The sequence below is a fragment of the Rhyacophila brunnea genome, unplaced genomic scaffold (genome assembly GCF_057557595.1).
Source record: "Rhyacophila brunnea isolate RB1 unplaced genomic scaffold, BYU_Rbru_1.0 scaffold_14, whole genome shotgun sequence".
Lineage (NCBI taxonomy): Eukaryota > Metazoa > Arthropoda > Insecta > Trichoptera > Rhyacophilidae > Rhyacophila > Rhyacophila brunnea.
Window position 1 is genome coordinate 5,996,073 of NW_028232796.1, and position 23,171 is coordinate 6,019,243.

Sequence of the window (23,171 nt, forward strand, 5' to 3'; positions counted from 1 at the left end):
GATTTTAAGAATGTACCATTCTATTTTTTGAATTTTTTATTTTTTAGATAATGCACAGGGCGCGATACCCAAGAAACGCAAGTTCGATTCCTGCCGGGTGTCTTACTTTTTTTTTTAAAGATTTTTCCTATTGGCCATATTTTCTTACAAGTGTTTTCAGAATTATGTATGTTCAAGAATAATATAATATGTTTTTCTTACCAAACTTAGGTCACCGAAATCTACGTCTTAAAGTTAGGTGTGTATCAAAGTAAGCCTCAGTATGGTTTTGCATCGCACTCTTAGTCGGTACTTGCACTTGCTAAATATTTAATAAACCATTTATTCAACGAATAAGTCACAATATTTAAGAATATAATATTTTTACTGAAAATACACAATTAGAATACTTATTAGATTTTTTCAAATAGATGTGTTTCTTAGGTGTTTCAAAATTATTTATGATTAATATAATTTTATTTAAAAATATACTTTTACCTCATTATGGTAAATTTAGATTTTTGTAAAGTGTGTTATAACTCATTGATAATATAAGCTGGGTAAAAGCTTTTTACTGGTATGGAACCAATAATAGATTAATCCCTTTTTGATGTTGAATAAGTAAATTTTGAGTGGTACTACGTAGATAAGTCGTTTTAACCCCTACTAAGCAGAAACGGAAAACAAGTGCCTAATCGAAAACCCGTTTAATTCAAAATCACATTTTCCACTTGGAAAAACACTAACTACATTTTAAGTGTTTAACAGTGCATGGGGTTTATATCTGGTTTATTTTAGGATGGCGGCTATCCCTGAACCGTAATAAAGTTAAACCTTTTGCTGTATTTTTAACGATAACAGATATATTTTTAGCCAGTTTGGTGTAGATTAAAATGTTACATCCTTTTGCCTATAAAATAATGTCTCATTTTTTCGTCGTACTGAAAAACATTTTTACTTTACCTAAATATGCAAGGTTAAATGTTTTGTAATAATGCTTTAATAAACTACATATAATTTAAGCCACATACGCATTTTGTGTCGAGTCGGTACAAATTTATGAAGGAATGTGGTGATTTGGTATTGCTAATACAATGTTCTGTCATTATTACGATATTGTGCCTGTAGATGTCACGATACTCCATGCAAAAACATGATAATTTGACGTACGTGTAATTACAGCCTTTGAACGCATAAGTATTGGTGGTAAATCTAATACAATGCATTTGTAGGTAAATATATTGTGCCAAGTTGGCACTGCCAACTATTACATTATATTAGTACCTACGTAGAGATGCATACTGTTAATTTGTTACTGATTAAATGTAGTAATTAACTATTTTTTTTAAAGTATACTCTTAACCATATAGCTTAGTAATAATTTTTTGCCACTCCGATATACTATTTGAATACAATGAATCTTAAATATTTTAATAAAAATCTTTTAAAATCGACAACTTATTTAATAATAATAACAATAATAAGATAACAATTAAGTATTGCTTTTATAAAAAAATTAGGCCTATAATATGTTTATTGTTATAATGACAGATACTTTTAACAACACTTTTAATATAACATACGTAAAGCCACCCGCAGACCGACATGAAACATTTGTGCTGCCAATGCTTGCGAAAACTTTTCGCAGCAATTTCGCATGTTACATCACATCGTCGATGTCATGTCAGTTTTGATGACAAAGTAATAGGGTGGATTACGAACTCAAAAATTTTATCGATAACAATTGTAAAATGTGCACGCTTGTAATCTTTTCTAAACTAAAACAAACTAGTTTTGACGATTACGATAATTGAAATGTTGCAAATTATCACATTTATAATGTAAAACTGAACATAAAATAGATACGTGATAATTTTGCAAATAACAATAAAGTTTTACTCTTTGAAATCGTTTTTCAACTCGCAACTTTTAACGCAAAAAATCGAAGTGGATTGCAAATGTTTTGCTTCAAATTCGCACTCTGGACGCAAAACTGTCTGATCTCGACCTTATCTATAAACCAAAATGAACGTCAAAGCGGCAGTACAAAATATTTACTAGTATTGCGAATAATTCATGCTGATCTATCTGTACGTATAAAAAAATGAGATATTTAAGAATATTGTATGTTCAAAATCTAAAAGAGATTTCGGTAAAAAATGTTATTGATAGTTTTATTATATACGTAAAATAGAGTTAAATATTTTCATTTACAAATTGAATACTTATTATTTGTTTATCTGTTAATTTTAAATAATATAAACAATGTGTTTTAATAGTTGGGCGGACAATCATTTTCTTGGTACGTGAACTTTAATAAATTGCGGGGTAGTTTATTTTTGTCCATCACATCATAGGCCTTCTTTACATAAACAGGATCTGGGACTGGTTTTCTGGTTAAAATCCACAAAAACTCTGTATAAAAAAAGTCATGTTGAGATGATAAATAAATCGATTATAATGTAATATTTTGACATTTTTTAAAAGTTAGCTATTGAATCAGGCAGATGCTGGATTCTATATTGCATCCTCGAGTTGGGATGTGTCTAGGAAATTCACATTTTTTTTAATAAATCGTTGAATTCAGAATATGGAATTTATCGTGCAATATTGTACGTCCAATAATCATTTTTCAAAAAAAAGAACTAGTAAAAATTTCATTATGGAGTCAGCTACGATTAATACTGAATTTTCAACCCATGATATTGGAGATAAAAAAATGGAAAGCAATAATTTAGCATTTTAAAAAGTTACATAAATAAGATATTAAGAAAAAATACTTACTGGTATTTACTAAAGGCATTTCATTACACGAAAATACCACTGCATAATTGTCATAGTCTGTTTCAAGTGGGTCTAGGACGATTTGGCACCGCGAACTGGCCTCCGCCGATTGGCCTCCGGTTATTGGCCGCCGGTACAATCGGACACCGACCCAATTGGCCTCCGGGACGATCGGACGCCGGTACAATCGGGCGCCGGCCCAATTTGACACCGGCCCAACTGGCCTCCGGGAGATTGGACGCCGCACCGCTGAATAAAATGCGCAAAGGAAAAGACCTACGTAATGACTTCGTAGAGAAAGTAGACACGACACTTTAATAAATGCTTCTATCTACTTAGTGGTTGTACCTAATACATTTTGCGCTTAATATATTTTTATTATGATAGATAATAATTATTATTCATGCTTTATGCTGTTTATAAAAGAAAAGAATTCTTTTCTCGCCAGAACTTGAAGATGTGCATAATTAAGTAATTTTTGTGTATACCTACCTATTCATATTAAAAACAACAAATATTAATAATGAATTGGTTAGTTAAAATATTGTCTTTCGGCGTTTTCTCGATTTCATATTATTATAATTGAACTTTATATGTGTATATCACCCGTAAATAAGTATTTTGAAGATTATGAAATTACAAACAATATAAGTAGGTAAACTACTTGAAAGGTATATACATATTACATTAGATATTATGTTGACAAAGCGAATTTGTAACTTTATTGGAAGTTATAGTCATTTTTATTTAAGTATAATATATATATGATGTTTATAAAAATAATGGAATTTTTTCCTCGTCTTTTAAAGATGTGCACAATTAAATTTACGTATTTTTATTTATATTTACGAATCTGTAGGTGTCCCTATAAAGGGGATAATTAAGTATATGTTATGCGAAACTCAACTTTACCGAAAGCGAGAAAAAACACCAAATAAAAACAGTAAGTAACCAAAATATATGTATTCGTATATGGTATTTTTTTAAGTTTATTAAATGTATATGATTTAAAATACAACCATAAAACACTAAAGCTATTGTTATTTATTTCGTCGTGTGTTTTTTATTTTTTTGCCTGTTTCTAGTTTATTAGTTAAATTGCGCCAGTTTGAATGAAAATAATATTCTTTCAGACTTTTCTTAAATTAAAACATTACATTTTAAAGTGTGTTTTAGGGTAAATAAAAATATCTTTGAATATTTAAGAAAATAATCTGCTGTAAATATTTCAGTAGGTTGATGGATAAATATGTAAAGTAACCTTATAGTAATTAATAATATTCACTATTTGCTAAGTCATATTTTTATAATAATACTTACATATGAATTTCTTTAACGGTATTAACTCACAGTGAAGCCTTGATGAAAAGACAGTACCTATATTAAATAATAAAATAAAATAAAACACAATATTATGCAGTGCTAAGCAAAATTGATAAATAAAACGACAATTATAATAATACATTTATTTTCAATGACAACCTATTTTAGACAATACATTTTAATAATATAAAAACAAAATGCAGTTCATAAATACACATCGTATGGGTATTTTATAATCCTACTTATGATATTTAAATAACATAATTAACGTACATATTCAACTCAAAAAACCTCATAACAAAATAACATACGAAGACTACACAAAATATTTATTACTTTCCATAAAAATAAAGGAATAAATGGAGGAACTTAATAATACAATATTAGGTACCTTCCTACCTATCTACCTAAAACTTGTAATGTAAATACACTATTAATATATTCTACCTAACCGAATATTTTACTACTTTTCTTAATAACCTCTCAAAAATTCAACATACCTATATATTTGAATGTAAGTAAACTAAACGAATAAATTTTAATGGATTGAAGTTTTGTACTTTTCCATTTGAGTCGATTTTTGCGACCCGAGTTTCGCCTTTCGGCACCTTCGGGCACTATGTGCATTTACCAAAAGGTAAATACACACTGTCGATGAATACAGTTAATAATTCTTACTTATATAATAAAGTAATACAATAAATTAGGTGAAACTTTATCACCTACCATTAAGTTCACAATAAAAATATAACAAACAAATTATGAATAGTTGGAAGTGTTTGTAAAAAAACCCTACCTTCTCACTAATAATACATTTGATATGAGTATTAATCGTCAAAACATAATAATAGATCATTAGTAAATGTAATCAATAAAAATACTTACTACACTCAAGAGGTGTAAAATTGTCAATTCTGGGAACATAGCAACGTATTGGGAATTTAACGGAGGTTACTAATGAGATAGCTATATCAATGATATCAATCTTGTGAAACAAATATTCGATATTATTCTTACATGCTACTTTTTTCCACTTCACTTCAAATACTTCAACTAATCATAATTTATTTGTTATTTTTTTATTATTATTTAATGTTATATTTTTTATTGTGATCATTGATTTAATAGGTAGGTGATAAAGTTTTTACCTACTTTATTGTATGAATTTGTTACATAAGTTAAAATTGATGACATTCGTTGTCAGTGTGTGTGTCACACTCTAACTTTCCATGCCCGGCCCGCGTTCGCTCATAATCTGCCCTTCCATTGCGAATATGGTATTTGTCACTAATTATTGTCACTTGAGTTTATTTATTTCTCAAATAATTTCACTAAAAATAACACTTTTAATTGTCAATGTCACTCATTATCAAATAAACGATTATATCGTAACAGGAATTAATATTATTAATAGTTTAATTATTAATTTCACTTCAAACAATGCACTAATTTCTTTGTCAATACTATAAAATTCCTAAATTATTTCGTACTAATTGTTCACAATTATCATTTTACTGGAATGCCTATGATACTGAATAAGATGTCTTTTTTCTTAAACACGATTTTGAATACTGGATTAGTCAATCCTCCCAAGTAATCCTTTTATACCTTATCATATTATAGGTTACACAGTTTGAGGGTATCCATAATTTTACAAATGACATGTTTTTATTTGATATAAAGTTAAAAATCATACCTACATAATAATTAGTTAGTGGATACCTACAGTTTTTTTTAAATTATTTTATTTATAAAAAAATTGACAATTAGGTACCTTTTTATTGTTAAAGGTTTGTAAAATCAAATTAACTCTCGCATAGAATTCTTAAATCATTGGTTTTGTATGGCAAATAATTATATAATATAATGTATATTATTTACTGTATCTAATACCTCGTAAGTAATGTATTTATATTCTTATAAATATATAGTTTATTCAGTAGTAGGCCTACTTGGAGTAATACAAAAACCATCGGACGTATTGAGACATTTTGTAGTTGTGAAAGAGTCCATTTTAATATGCAATTGGATTTCTACAACCATAATCCTGTATATTTTTTTAATTCGGTTATCAGCACCTTTAAATGATTGTATTTCTGAGGCCTTTCTTTGTTCATTACATTAGAATCTACTAAATAAATAATATCTATACCTTAGAAGCAGATGGGTGCAACTGTCATATTCTCAATTTTTTTCAAAGAGCAAAAAAACAATTTATATTTTTGATGAATGTCTATAACTAATAACAACTAAAAACATAAACAAAAGGCGATCATCTTTTCTGTAAATTTAATTCATTAAAGCACTGTTAGAAAAAAAAAATTAAACGTTTAATTAAATTTAGAATATAAACTAAATTATTATTAAAATAAGCAGTAAGGATTTGCATCATATTGCCACTTACAATGATCAAAGAAAATGTCTATGACGAGGATTATACATTTTTTTATTTTACCATATTTAACTGTTATGAAAATTTGCCCCGAAAATATACTCCGAAATTGTGGTCTATGTATACAAAGGTAAATAATCATTAGGTATTTTTTAAACATCTCAAAATACTAATACTAAGTAGATAATGCAAAAGTTAAAAGCATTAACCCTACAGCAGAATGAATCTAGATCAGTGATGGCGAACCTGTGACACTAGTGTCACGCGAGATGATTTTTCATGGCACGCGAATGTTTTATTTTGAAAAGAAAAAAAAACCTACAATAATTTAATAATATACAAGAAAAGTTTTGCAAATAAATTAATGTTCTTATAAGTAAGTATGTAATATTAAAAAATGATGACGACAGAGCAATGTTTTCTTCGGTTTTTAATATTATTTTTACCAATCAACGAAAGTCAGGCAAAAATGACAGATTAAAAATAAAAATATTTATCCAACAATGATGACAACTTGGTGAAATTTATCGGCAGTCATTCAAATATAAACAGCTGCTTATTATTTTACCTCAAATATAATCGCTAAAAACGGAAAACCGCTTAGTTAGTGATAGGGAATATAATAATATGAAAGAAGCGTTGCTAAAATGCTTCCACAATCTCCTTGAAAATTTGAAAACAAGGAAAAAATTATTGAACGAATAAAAGATTAGCCTTCGGCTAGAAACACAGTGAAAATAGAATATCAAGAACTCAATTATAATCTTTAAACTTTTTCAATAGCATTCTTAAAAACTGTTTTTAATTTTTTCTCATGAATGTCGGTATGTCAGACAGTCGAACAATTATAATAGGGAAATTTTGGCTCACGTACGTAAAAGGTTTGCCAACCCTGATCGAAATAATACTATTAAACCTATTTTTTTTCAAAAAAAGGGGTTTTCAAACTGTGTTCACTCGTATATGTAATTCTGTTTAATATAATATTTCTTTTATTAATTATGTTAACTGTAAATTCATGGTGGAAATGAATTCTATTATTGATTTAATTTAATAAAACGCAATTTTTATCGTACTGACTAGACTAGCATCTGGGTGGACGAAACCGGTTGCAGTTAAAAAAGGTTTATGTGATTGGGTCATCGATATATTTAATAATATGTTTACTGTTCAATTCTACTTATTAAGTCATAATTTGTGTTATACTAATTATTTAATTTATAAATACGTGCTGCAATATCATCAGTCAATGTCGATTTAATGATTTATTTTCTTCCAAACTCAATAATTACCCAGTATTATTTAACCTAACTAAAAAAATACGACATCCAACAGGATTCGCGCCCAGATGCGTGCTCTAGCCACTAAGCTATACGAGTCCTATCTACTTGTATCGAAGTGAGCTAATGCTTTTATAATTCTCTCTGAAGCACTTTCTAAATTGCGTTACTTATTGGCAATCGGCTTTTGTTATTTTAAATCAAAGTAGGTATTGAATTATCGATTTCAGGATCACTCCAATGTTTTATATTATATTTTGCTGATATTTTTGGACGAATTCACTGGACAGACGGCTCTTAGACTGTTAGCCGATGAGTTAGACATTTTTCGAAATTCTTGTCATATTAAAAATATTTTTAACGCTATTATAATATTTTGTATAATTCTCATGACAAAGGCGAATCATTTTTTAACCCCTGATCGAGCTAATAAGGTAGTTAGATCAGATTATTTTTAAATAACTGTGGCTTTCCCACGTACCCAGGTATTTCCACAGATAAATTAAAAATAATTCCCTATTACAAACATCGGCTTCCTAGTGATTAATATAATAGGTATTATATATTTCGACGTAGTTACACAAAACAATACAACTCATAAAATATAAATCCATGCTTGGTGAAATGTTTCACCAGTCAATATAATTTTTTTTTCCTAGATTATTTATTTTCTTATTATCTTCCCAAGTCATGTCACCATTCTGTATCCACCATATATATAATGTGTGGATGGTTTTTAGTAGCTTTGGTCAGGTGACAGGTGGTGGTATTGACTTTTGTTGTCAAAGAGGATATATAATTATTAAGTTTACACTGCTACTTATTACTATTTTGTTTTACTGTTTTTGTTATATTATACGTATTCATATTCCAACAGTGAATTTTCCATTTGTAAGATTTTCTTCAGAAATAAATATTTATCTTCTTCTTCTTATTGTGCCATCCCCTAGCGGAGGTCGGACACCATCAAGGCAATATTATCTTTGTCGTCTGATACCTGGAATAGTTCAATGGAGCTGCACTCGTACTAATCACGGAGGTTTTTAAGCCACGAAATGCGGCGCCGTCCTCTGCTACGCTTACCATTGATCTTTCCTTGAATGATAAGTTGGGGAATACTGTACTTTTGTCCTCTCATAATGTAGCCGAGGTACTGTAGTTTCCTGGTTTTAATACTACGTAGAACTTCTTGGTCCTTTCCCATTCGATTGAGAATTTCAACATTTGTCACCCTGTCAGTTCAAGAAATTTTGAGGATGCATCTATACAGACACATCTCGAAAGCTTCAAGTCTCCGTAACATATCTTGGTTTAGCGTCCATAATAATGTTTATAATAATGTATTAATGTTAGCCATACTATTTATCTTTCAACAAAAATATGTGTACACATTTAAAATTAATGGTGAAATTTTTAACATATGAACATTTCGACTTAAATTAATATCTAGTACACTCTACTCCAGTTATTTTAAAAATAATGTAAAAAAATATACCACGCTATGAAAAAATATTCATTTACCTATGCACCGTGCTGAATTTTTTGAGTCAACTTTTCTTGAAATTTATCTAATGTGAGTTAGCGCGTTTTTGATAAAATACGTTTAGTAATAAAAATGGAATAAGCAATTTTAAGCCGAAGATACCTAACACCTATTTCAAACGATAGTCTATTGATAATAATATGCACCTACATACAAATTCGCTTTGTCAACATAATATATAATAATGTAGGTACAGAATACATGTAGGTACTGAATACGGTATAGTTTGTTAATTATTATAGACTTATTTTATTTATTACGTAAACGCCTTGATTAATATAAATTGTACCTAATTATTAAAGATCGATTGACCAACACATTTCAAACAATAATATAATATATAATGTAATATGTAGGTACCTTTCAAGTATTTTACCTACTTATATTGTTTGTAATTTCATAAACTTCAAAATACTTATTTACGGATGATGAATAAATATAAAGTTCAATTATAATAACATGAAATCGAGAAAACGCCGAAAGATATTATTTTCACTAACCAATTCATTATTAATATAATATATATTTTTTTAATATGAATAGGTAGGTATACACAATAAATTACTTACTTAATTATGTACATCTTCAAGTTCTGACGAGGAAAGAATTCTTCTCTTTTTATAAACAGTATAAAGCATAAGTAATAATTATTATCAATCATAAGCGAAAAATGTATAAGGTACAACCACTAAGTAGATAGAAGCATATTAAAGTGTCGTGTCTACTTTCTCTACCAAGTCGTTACGTAGGTCTTTTCCTTTGCGCATTTAATTCAGCCGTGCGGCGTCCAATCTCCCGGCGGCCAGTTGGGCCGGTGTCCAATTGGGTCGGCGCCCGATTGTACCGGCGTCCGATCGTCCCGGAGGCCAATTGGGTCGGTGTCCGATTGTACCGGCGGCCAATAACCGGAGGCCAATCGGCGGAGGCCAGTTCGCGGTGTCAAATCGTCCCATTCCCGTTTCAAGTACATTATAAAGCGCTGGAATAGGTGAAAACCCTAAAACAACTTTCAGACTTCCAACGGTAGGCAGTCCAGCAAATGTTGCTGTACCAGAAATGGTGTAAGGAATATTAAAATTGAATCTAAAAATAATATTAGGTACCCATTAATAATACAATAGTAACAATAATAAGGATGCCGATCATAAAGGCAACACAGTTAATTACAAACAAAATAATAAATAAACAATGTTAAAGTCTGACCCATAATCAGTGAACTGAATGCATCAAAATGCATGAAGATGCTGAAAGGCAAAGCCTGGGTTGCAAAAAAACTATTCAAATATTATAATAGTAAAAAAACTTAAGTCAATCAGAATTTAAAGATATAATATTTTATCTTATATTATAAAAATGTAAGTTTATACTGACATGTAAAAGTCACTTTTGAATTGCAGATGGTAATAATTATGTTTAATTATTAAATTAAATATTAGCCGGTTACTGTCGTTGTTAGGTTATATTATGTTTTCTTTTTAAAACATTTTTATGAAAATTACACTTATAATATCAACTGTAAGAAGGAATTTTATTATAAATTAAATTTATATATTTTTAAAATATGTTTTATTGGATAATAACATTGAATACGACTAAATACAAGCTGTATCTGAAGGATGTTTGCTCCAAGTGCGGACTAAATTTAGTTTTTCTTTTTATTTAATTTTTTTTAAAAGAAGGAAGTGAAGTGGGAAAATTAATAATTGTTAACATAAAAGACCAAAATAATGATCGTCATGCATGTAAGGTTTACGTCTATTGTATATTTTAACTTTGACAGAAAACAAAAACGTTTTTGTGCCTCCAGTAAAATTTGATTTCTGTGGGTCTTTTTTCTCCCTTCAACACAACAGTCGATGGAAATGAATTATATATATTTTTTAATTTTCACTTACACTTTATACACTTGTGAATTTGTAACGTCAATAGTCCCGGATGTTTTCGAAGTGTAAGTCGCTGTGATACATTTTCCGAATATTTCAAAAACATTGCAGTATTTCGCATATTCATACCATTTCCCAAGATACTATAGAATGAAATAAAAAAATATTAGATTAATTGTATTAATAAAATTATGTATAATAGCTATGGTGGAGTAAATTGTTTAGAATTTCAAGGTTACGTGTAAATTGGACGTATTACGTTTCGCCGTATTACTGTTAACCGTAAGCTGTTGTATCAGAAAGAAATGGTCGTATAGCATTTATATTAAAAAAAAACAGGCGTAGTTCGTGAAGCATTTCAGACAGTAATATTCTAATTGTATTATTTTGAAATTGATTGCTATCAAATATTTGACAACAACTCTATCATTAGTAACAGATATTTAATAGGTAGGTATGCCTTTATACTTACGAGGACATACTTACTAACCACCTACTTTTGAATTATTCAGAAGCTATATAAATATATACGATATGATTACATTTCTAATTTTCTTATCTACCTATTTTCCCCTGTATTCTTTCGTTTTTAACGTATTTTAAGTGTTAGACATGAATTTGATTTCAGTATTACACGGACTTTAGTGTCAATACAACAGCTCATGGTGAACTGAGATACGGTCCACTATATACGTACAAATTTTCGAACACGGAATTTTATGTATAGTGTCTCAAAAGTCAATATTTATAAGAGAGGCCCACCAAATTAATATTTCATTTTCTTCTCCTTTAAATATCAAATTTTCATTTATGCGTTTTTGACACTCCGTGGTCGATATACATACTATTGAGACATGCATTACAAAATTGTCTGAATAAAAAAAAAAATCTGTCGGAGTAACAATTGTAACGTAAAATCAACTGGGAGGGGAATATATTATTGATATATTAAATGTTATAACTTTATTCTTACTCAGGTTGAATCAAAATCTTGTTTTACACTCACTTTAGGGCATTCTTGCCAAAACTCAGGAATTTGAGCATAGCACGTAGCTGTCATATATAAAATTAAAAATACTTTTGCATACATATTAATCTGAAACATTGATTATTTTTTAAATTATAAATTTTATATTCCATACAAAAATCCAATTTGTAAATGACTTCAAATAAAAAAAATGTGTATGGTAGTGTTAATTTATAACAGATCACCGAACCAGATGAGGGTGTGCAAAACAAATTCAGCTGAACCGTCTATTACCCTGCTGTTTTGTTGGTTATGGGAAAACTGTCAAAAAACTGCCCTCACCACTCTTCAAACTCATGGGTTGGGACCTTTATTGAGATCCCCAGATGATTTTTAGAGGTTTGCCAATTACCCTTAAATTCTTATGAAAAGTAACAACGCCATACATGTTTTACTAATTTGTTACATCAACAGTAAAATAAGTCTTTTTTATAATATGGCTATTTTGTTTCACGTCTACTTACTTTAAAAAAATAGTCATTACGTGATAGGTGCTTATATACTGCGTATTTTTATTTTTTGTTATCATGTGTGCATGTCTATAGTTAACCGTTTTTAATCTGGTTAATCTTTTGTACTGAAAAACACGGTAATTATGAACGAAGTCTATACATGAATTTATTGGTCCCTATTATATTTCTTTTATCTGACAAAACTGATTTGACAATCGTGATTAATTATATCGTGAAATCTTTCTTGTGTTTTTCATTAATTATTGATTACTTTTATGATTTTTTCACGTTACATCTGCTTTAAAACCTACTGAAGTGTCAATCTAATTATATTTCACCGAAAATATGAGACAGTTAAATATTAAGGAATTAAAAGTATCAAAACTAAAGTTGAGGGCTTTATCAGGCAGTGCTTGCTTCTTGCTTAGGGTAATTTGCTTTTATATTTGGGCCACCTAGACGATTTTATAGTCTATCCCCTTTATATGTGGTGCCTATCGGGAGTGAAGCATGATTTGTGGTTGAAAGGACCCGGCCTCGGTGGCTTCGCGACCAGTCGAGACCAGGTTTGGGATCTGGGTGAGGGAATCTCTAGTAAGTATGTAATAAGAAAAAAAAAAGCAATCAACAAGGACCGCCGCCGCACAGGCCTCCAACATCTCCCCACCCCACGTCACGCTTCTGTCCGGTTCTGCGGATACCAGCATTCAGTCATGGGGTCTGGCGTTCGTCCAATCCGAGTCCAGAGTCGGGGTCATCTTCTTCCGCACCAGCCGGTGCTCCCAAGAAGACTGAGAGAAGGCCAAAGCAAGATTGGCATCCATAATCGCATCTTTATCGTGTGTTACTTCGGGTCTTGCCCGTTTGCTCATCAAAATTTGAGCCGCAGAGGGGGGAAAAACTCCGGAGGTGAGCGGTGGATCACCCAATCACCCCACTCTCCAATGATTAATGTTAAAGTTGATCAAACGTAGACTTGACTTTATCTAACCTGTGAGAAGCAATTAAAATCATAATATGAGTTTATTTTCCTTTGTATCTTCTTCATTTCATATTTTCATATTTTTATATTTTGAAGATGGATTCAAATCCTGTAACAACTGTCTATTTAAGTGTCTCAATATTGTAAAATCAACAAAAACTTGAAATAATTAAAATAATAGTCAAATTTACTTTAACCGTAGTGATTTTAGATTATCTTCCTTTTTATTTTGCACACAGATATGATATAGTAACATCTATCGATACAAACTAGAACTAATGATCGCAATCGATAATGAACCACTCGTCATAAAAACAGTTAACATTAACTGAACTTCATATCATATCATAATATGATATCAGGTATAATGTGTAGTCGATATCAAACCTTTCAATCAAGCGGTTAACAAATTTTCAATTGAATAATCGTTCCTCGCATACTGTGTTTCTCCGCAATATACATCAAACACCAAAAATAATAAAGCCATACTGTCATAAAAACAGTTCTGTGTTTATTAATCAAATATGTATCCATATAAAAAAAAAACTAAGCTTAGTAGTTTGACGTAGGTACTACCAAATTAAAATATAGTTATTATAACGAACAACAACACAGATATTATATTATTAAGATTGTTATATTAAATTAGGCGAACCTTAGTTAATCTTGTATGAAGTAATCGATAGCAATACTGTCGTGGTTCACTTACTAAAAGGTTGGCTGATGAAATATTTGATTATTTATATGAAAATAAATTTAATGTGACAAACATTGTTATTGTGATAACACTCGAGCAGATCCGGAAGTGCAAACACTTTTATATAGGAGAATTAATATTTATTATAAGTGGCTTAGTATTACAAACATTTTTTGTTTAAAAATACATCTTTACAAACACTAGATACAGTTTGGTGATAAATTATAGCGTTCCTGATAAATTAATTTAAATTTTCCTAACCTCAAATAATCATAATTAAATTACACTGATGCAACGAACTAAAAGGACGTATCCCTCATCTACGAGTTGATAAATTTATATTGGGCATATTGTATGTATCCAACCATGTCCGATCTTAATAAGATCAATATGGACCTCCACAGAGTGTAGGTTTGTATTAACAGATTTTGTTATCACAAGAAATGGATGCCAGCCACTTGCTCAACCTATTAGGTCTATACTCTGACTCATCCACAGATTGAAAAACAATATTATGTACTTGCCAGACCCAGGATTCGAACCTGGGACCCACAACGCGATAGTCGGCCGATATCGGCATAAGCTACGCGGCCATGTTTAGATAGAGGACTTAAAGATCTTATCCCGACTTTATTTAATTTTGTAATGATAAATAACTGTGTAAATATATATATTTATGTTTGAATGTTAAAATAGATGTCAAATAGATGTAAAAGAATAGATGTAAAAAGCCCGTAACTTAATCACAATAAAATCGCTTTTCTGTCTGTCTCGTGGAAGGATACCAAAAGATGAAAGATTATAATACTTACCTATACGTATTAGTATAGAAAATAAAGATAAAAAATTACAACTTTTATAAATTATCTGATCGATAATTTTGTGTCATTCTGCATAAGTGCAAAAAACTTTTTTTTATATGAGTCTATATTAAATTTGCGTTGCAAATTTTTCTTATTTTGTTTAATTAGCATATTATTTTATTGCCATATGGTTATAATAAATAGGGCATATGTATTATTCATGTATACATTATTTTCTCATTATTAAAGTATCAGGAAGTAAAAAATGACTTATATTTAACCAGTTCCGTAACTAAATTCAATATATATCATTGGTTTTCAAACTATTTTATTTCACGGCACCCTAAAAATGCTCTTAAAGGAGTCTGAAAAGGCTTGGGCAACTGATTTACCGTTCGAAAAGAGAAAATTTAAATAAAATATTGATAATTTATAATAAAATCTACATAAAGTACCATTGCAAAACTAAAAATATTCCCATGTAAACTAACGAATCGTGGCCTCAATCGAAATGCACAACTCAAATTGAATATTCTATTTACAGTGTGTAATATTATATTGATGAATGTTTTCCCTTTACGTATTCTGTATACGACAAAACTATTTCACCTATTTTCATCCAAGGATTACATTTATTGATTTAAATACCTTTTCCTAATTTTCATCATTACTTGATAAAAAAAAACTATCGAAAAATGCATAAAATTAAAAAAAATACTAATTACGAAGGTTCTTATTACAAGTTTAACTTTAATTTTAGTTTTGTCATCATCATAATTATTTATGGCACTAAAACCCTTGGTGGGTCTTGGTCTTCTTCAAAAACTTCCTCCATTCTGGACGATCCAGCGGCGCCGATTTTTAAATCTTCTGTGGCACAGTCCAGCCATCTCAATTTCGGCCGTTCAGGTCTTCTCTTGCCTTCGGGGGCTGTGTACATAGCACGCCTTTCCAGTATATCCTCCGGCATTCTATGCGCGTGGCCGATACAGCGCAGTCTCTACATTTTCATATGCCACGTGATTTTTTTCGCCCCCATAAAGTGTGTATAGGTCTTATACCTTGACCTCTAAATGCCACCTTCTTGAGCAGCCCCAAAGATTATTCTCAAAACTCTTCACTCAAAGATATCTATATTTCTCTTATCCTGTTTGCTTAGTGCTCAGCATTCTGATCCATATGTTAATACCGGGCGCAGGAGAGTTTTATATACGGTTTTTTTGGTTTTCCTTGAGAGTTCTTTGTTCTTTAAAAGCTTTGTTTTAGTTTTGTACTATTTAATAATCGGATTATCGTCTTTTAACAATTAATAATTGTACGTATATCTCTTGACTACCTTTTAATGCATTGTTTTATTCTGTGGTCTCTCCGCGTTATGCTCAATATGCACTTATCCAAGCCACGTTGCGCCAATCATAATTATTAGATTTCTCTTGCATTAAAGGTTCATATTATTTTAGATGTGTACGTAAGCAATGGTACTACACTTTACATTTAAGATATAAATGGAGTTAAAGACCCAATGTAATAAAACTGACGATGGGTCGTATACGTTGGATGGCGAGTGGACAACCGCTGGATAAATACCGTCATACAGTGGTACCCATGGGGCACTACACGGCCATAAAGACACCTTAAAACTTACTGTCATGGCTTGATCGATGTACGTGACAACAAAAGTACAGAAGAAAATGGAAGTAGCTAGAGAAGGCTTTCATCTAGCATTGTAATAACCCCAGTTAATGATGATATTATACATGTATTGTTACCACTAGAAAAATGCATCGCTTAGGTAAATTTGGGCTGTGTCGGCTTAGAATATCATGGGTCCCGGATTAGAATCCCGGGTCTGGCAAAATTCACATGCTGTTTTTAATGCGTGTTTGAGTCATACATGACCCTAATAAGTTGAGAAATTGGCTATAACATACAAAACCTAGGTTCCCACCACCACCCGTCATGTATGTACAGCCGTGGATATGCACGCCTTCCATGACGCTATAAACGTTAAAAATGACGCTATAAACATGACGCTAAAAATAAAAACTTTTAAGTGCTTATTCCGTCCCGAGACGGACCCGCACGAGACTATTGCCACAACCATGTACCGAAGTGCTTAAAAAAGGAAGTTAGAAAAGGATAAAATAAATATTTTTGTGGACTGGCTCTGCTGTCCGCTGATGTTAAGCGCCTTATGTATCCGCATACTGAGTGTCACCAGTCTAAATTGAGTTGGGACTATCCCGCTCACCATACGACGCTGCAAATTTCTCGAATGCCGCAAAGTTGGCCTCGGTTTCTATCAGTTTTGCGCAATGACGTATTATTTATTGGTTTTGCGTGACTAATTGGGCTAGTGTGAGGACGGACCCTGGCAAACAGCTTCGCTCGTTCAGGTTCCATAAGTGGACAATCCCAGAGGATGTCTTCAACGTCTTGGTGGTCATGCCCGCAGGTACAACATCAAAATTCAACCATTGCATTTAAATATATATATATTAAATATAAATTCTTCAATAATCGCGAATAGTGATGTTAACAATACTAGCCTTTTCACGATATTCAGCGTTGGTAGCTACTTGGTGGAAATTCATGATATATCACATGGTAACCTTTATCAAATATGATTATCAAAATTTATATTTAATTTGGTGTTTTGAATGGTTTGAGTATTGTACAATTATTACATAAGGAGGCCGCTAGATCGAAAAATAATTCTTGACAATATATCACACGGTACTGAGAGGAATGTAATTATCTTAGAGAGACATACATCTAGCAATATACAGACTCAGATTATAAGGTATATTAATATGGATAGTCATCAAGTCCGTCCACGCAATTAAGTTGGATCGAGTCCACAATAGATTTCATAGTTTTCTCTACTTAAGGACATACGGATTCTTTCCTTATGATAATTATTATGAAATGAATTTTCAGACTAGTTTTCTTCTGGGTGTCAATGCAATCCTTGTTCATCCGAAGAGTGATTACTCTTTTAAAGCATTTCTTTTTACTTCTTTGTGGGTTCATTTAAAATTCGTATATACTGGCAAATATTAATTTTCATGTTCTCACCAATATCACTCGTAACCATACGGTCTTCATGATACCCCATCGCAGGTCGGATGTAATGTTTCATGATGCTGTGTATCGTGCAATTAACTTATTTGAGGGCGCCATAAACGTTGATTTATTTTTTATTAACTATACCATGTTTGTGAGCGTATTAAATAGTTTAAATTTATAATTGTATCAATCATTTTACTTTAATATCTACATAAGCACGTCATACTTTCTTTTCTACTTTGTTGTTATTTGTAATTAGATAATTTTTATAATTTGTATTTATTACATTTTATGGCGCATTGGCCAATCGCTGTATTGCCATTATACTCTTTTCTATATAAATAAATGTATGAAATGGATGATAAAGTATATTCGTCTATTTATACGAATCGTATACCTTATGTAAACCACCCCACTCGCATATTATCTTCACAAATCTACCTGAAAATATTTACCGACAAATTTCCATATAGAAAGTCAAATGATTTGATATTCCAAAAGTCCTTCGCATATTACATAAAGTACATTAGCGTGAATCCAGTGATGACATGTTCAAGTTTATTTTATTGTATGTATATTATAATATATCGATGCCTTAACTTGAAAATCAAATTTAAAGATTTGAGATGCATGAGAAATGGACACATTATTATGTATTTAAAAGATACAATATCTTCTCAAAATATTTTATTTGAACGTACAACAGTTTTACAGCATAAAGATACGATACAGATGAACGTTTTGTGAGTGTTAACTCAATTTCGACAAAAACTGGACACTCGTACAATAAATATCTTTGCATTAAGCCATCGATTATGTTAAAAATTTAATATATTTGTTTTTTAATAAAAACAATAAATTGATAAATTTATGAATATTATATTTGATCATACATGTAAAAAAACATGATTGCGCTTGCTAAGTTTGTGCATCATATTATGAACAACAACAATTAATTATTTAAGAAATATGTAGTCGAAAATTACAAACAACTACGTCATATAAATAAGTAGGATTAATATATTAGATTATCGCTTTTTTTGGCATAAAATCCTCTCATAGCAAACGCACAGTGACTTATTGACAGTGGCGCATTGTTTCCGAATTCAAAAAAAAATTGTACCCAATTCTTCAGTTAAGATTAGCCCCAATTTTTCTCAATTAATAAATAATTATTATTCAGCTATCATAGCAAATTTAATTATTTGACGGACCATAATGCATATCGCACTCTTAAAGTCCTATTGTATTTGGCTGTGTCTGACTTATCTTCACTGCCATTATTAATTACTTAGCGCCACCTTACCTGTTTGAGAAGAATGTTGAGGAGAAGGAAAAACTTAATAAAAACAATATTTTAATCACCTCTCTAATCGATAAATCTGTTAACACAGGTTGTGAAATACGAGGTTTTAATTCCATGTTTGGAACCACGAAACTTACGAGTATTTAAATTTTGTCGATAGAACTAGTCTATAGAACCGAGGTTTTTATGATGATTTAAAATGTTTTTTTGTTTAACTTTTGTCGAAGAAACTTCATTATTCCATAATATCGAACTTACAAGGTCTTAATAGTAAGGTGACGTTATGTCACTTATAATGTTTCTGAAGCACTTTTTTCCGATTGTTTTCGAGTGTCAAAGTGCACATGCAGATATCTATTACCTACACAATATCTACCTACAGCTTGAAATGTACACACACATTCACTCAAACATGTTCAAACAGGAATACTTACGTAATTTTGACACAATTATGTCACGAGTGCTACGTGCCGTTCCGGGAATTAAATTGCCACAGTAATACTGACAGTATGTAACTCAGTATTCATTTAATTTAACGGATACTCTGGTGATATTTACCTATCCGCCTTTGTGTCTTTTTTGCAGCGTGAAACACGTTCCGAAAAAAAAATACCCTGAAATATCCTGGCTGACCTATTAAACTCAATACTCTTTACTTTAAATGTATTTAATCAATAATTCAGAAACACTTTTTATAAAGAAGTTTGGTATTCTGAACAATAATTAAATACTAGAAAAAGGTCAACTTCAAACCTACATTTAGGATTAAATTTGGATTTAGAAATCGGACTTCTTTCCCTAACTCAAGGCATTACCTTTTTTGGCAGAGAATATAAATTGTAATCATAACTTTTTTAAACATAGCAACAATTCAAATTATGAGAAGACAATGGAAACTAGTGCATTGTCCGTTTTGAGTAGATTGACATAAAAATACAAACTATTTTTTACTCAAGACTAATAATGTCAGAATATAGTATAATTTGTATTGAAAGTAGATAATGCATTACATTAATTTAATAACAAAGCAGGTACTATTATTTAGGATTTTATCGACAGAATTTAAAAGACGTCAGATAGTTTAGGTATTAAGATAATTCGCGAAATGAGTACTGTCCGACAACATTAATTAGGCGAGAACAGGAAGTCGCCCTTGTCGCATTTAGAATATTTCTCAGTGTTGTCATTTTTTGAGAAAACATATCCGCGAAATAAGGTGTTAGTACATTTTCTGAATACATTTTTGTTTTAGTACATTTTAAGTACATTAATTTATAAGTCTAATTATTGTTCAATAAATATCAATAGATTTTTTTTTTCAAATAATTTCAACTCTTAATTATTACTATTATATTAGGTTAATTAATACAGCGTAATTATTGAATTTGGAAGGAAACGTATCATTGAACCCACATTAACGGCCCACGTGCTCGTCGTAGGTCAAAATTGAGTTTTTATTGTATTTTCAAACCATGATCCTGGACACTCCTTAAACGTTGTAGATAATCTATTTATATAATTTTGAAGCCTTATTATCCCTCATATTTATTTTAAATATTTGATGACTTTATATAGTATTTTTGTTACATAAAATAGTATTCTTTTAAACCTCTCGCTCTAATGTTTTAGAATATAGTCATATTTCGGTACATAACTGTGCAATGGTGTTGGGCAAGATTAACATATTTGAAAATGATTCTAAAGATACTTATTATAAGCTATGTCTTTGACCATTCAAGTGTGATAAACATCCTATGAATAATGATTGCTTTATAATAATTATTGACCTAAGAATAAGGTAATGTTTTTTTGAAATACGCCATTTCTTTTGTCATTTCCCAGTAGTTAAGCTACAACATACGGCCGTAGCCATAAATTGACAAACTATAATTGAAGTAGGAAGTAAAATGATATTGACGCGCGTGTTTGAACATGTACCTAACCGACATTTTTTTTATTTATTTTTTAAACGGTACATGTTCAAACACGCGCGTTATTATCATTTTACTCCCTACTTTAATTTTAGTTTGTCAATTTATGGCTACGGCCGTATGTTGTAGCTTAACCACTGGGGAATGACAAAAGAAATGGCGTATTTCAAAAAAACACTACCTTATTCTTAGGTCAATAATTAATATAAAGCAATCATTATTCATAAGATGTTTATCACACTTAAATAGTCAAAAACATAGCTTATAGTGAGTACCTTTGGAATTATCTTCAAATGTGTTAATCTTGCCGATTTTTGAATAATAAAATGGCTAATTCTTGTCAAATTTGGGATCACAGAGATTACCAATATAATTTTTTATCGTAAATATTTCAATATAATAATGTCGATATAAATTATACTGATAGTTTTATAAATGCGTTTAAAAATTAATAAATGTAAAAAATCTTAACACCACTGCACAGTTATGTACCGAAATATGACTATATTCTAAAACATTAGAGCGAGAGGTTTAAAAGAATACTATTTTATGTAACAAAAATACTTTATAAAGTCATCACATGTTTAAAATAAATATGAGGAATAATAAGGCTTCAAAATTATATAAATAGATCATCTACAACGTTTAATTAGTGTCCAGGATCATGGTTTGAAAATACAATAAAAACTCAATTTTGATACTTTTGACATGTCCCCCCTTAACTGATAGTATTGGTGCAGGTATTTTTTAATGAAATAACTAGAACACAAATTATGACTAAATAAGTAGAAGTGAAAGATATAACATATTCAATATTATATTGATGACCCAATCACATGTTTTAGAATTTACAAATGATGTCTTTATATCGTATTTTTAGTAAAATTGTTGTAGAAACACATACTGTGAAAATAATTTTCTATAAATTAAATTATATCCACCTTACATAAATTTTAAAACAATATGTACCTACTTATCGGTTTAAAAATACAAGGATAATTCATTATTTAACCAATGATCATTTATACTTAATTATTATACGTGTAAAAATATTAATAAAATAGATTACGATTCACATAACTTTATAATATACAAACATAATTTCCAGGATTTGGGGAAATATTTCTAGGATCGCAACACTGAATTTTGACATACCTGACATGACAGGAACCCGTATAATGGGCTTGTTTAAAGTATTGTATAAGCTCGCCTTTTAAATACGACTATTTTTCTTCTTCGCAATAAATCAAAAGTTTACTGATAATATTACGAACATCATTTCGTATTGTTTTAGACATCTTTTGAATATAAAAAGCTTCAAATTACGTAAATTGATAGATGCGTCCAATACGAAGTGTCAAAAATGTAATGAATAATTTGGGGGCGTTCCTAATTTGAAACCGGAAGTTCGATTGGGGATTGTAGTTCACAGAATTGCCACGTAGCCAAGATGAAGTTGCCGGACAATAAGTATATGTATTAGTAAATTCATTGTTCAAGATAATTCGTCCGGCAACTAAAAGATGTGTGAAGGAATCCCTCTCTACATAATATTGCGAAATGTATATTCAGTACCTATTGAATAAAAAAAATTAAAAAAAAAAACTACTTTTTTATTCAACAAATAATTTATAAGAGCATGTTATATTTTGTAAAATGTACATAATTTATTATATATCTCGTAGACACTTCAGAAATATACCTATTAGAAAAAGTATTT

At 30.3% G+C, this 23,171-nt stretch overlaps 1 protein-coding gene across 1 annotated transcript; it reads right to left on the reverse strand.

Annotated features, from left to right (window-relative positions):
• Nucleotides 1-1,693: 1,693 nt before the first annotated feature.
• LOC147075561 (apolipoprotein D-like) lies at nt 1,694-16,115 on the reverse strand. Its single transcript, XM_085942346.1, has 5 exons — nt 15,942-16,115; nt 11,197-11,327; nt 10,246-10,384; nt 2,764-2,830; nt 1,694-2,394 (listed from the first exon to the last, which is right to left on the reverse strand). The coding sequence occupies exons 1-5, from the start codon at nt 16,113-16,115 to the stop codon at nt 2,252-2,254; spliced, it is 654 nt and encodes a 217-aa protein (XP_085798472.1). The 3' UTR covers nt 1,694-2,251.
• Nucleotides 16,116-23,171: the final 7,056 nt, after the last annotated feature.

Bases quoted from the DNA above. Each gene is read 5' to 3' on its own strand.
- LOC147075561 (XM_085942346.1), bottom strand. From the start codon at position 16,115: ATGCCGGAGGATATACTGGAAAGGCGTGCTATGTACACAGCCCCCGAA. The intron at 11,328-15,941 runs GTTTTAGTGCCA...TTCATTCTATAG, and splicing joins AAGACCAAGACCCACCAAGG to TATCTTGGGAAATGGTATGA. The intron at 10,385-11,196 runs GTAAGTGAAAAT...TATTATTTTTAG, and splicing joins AATTCACAAGTGTATAAAGT to ATTCAATTTTAATATTCCTT.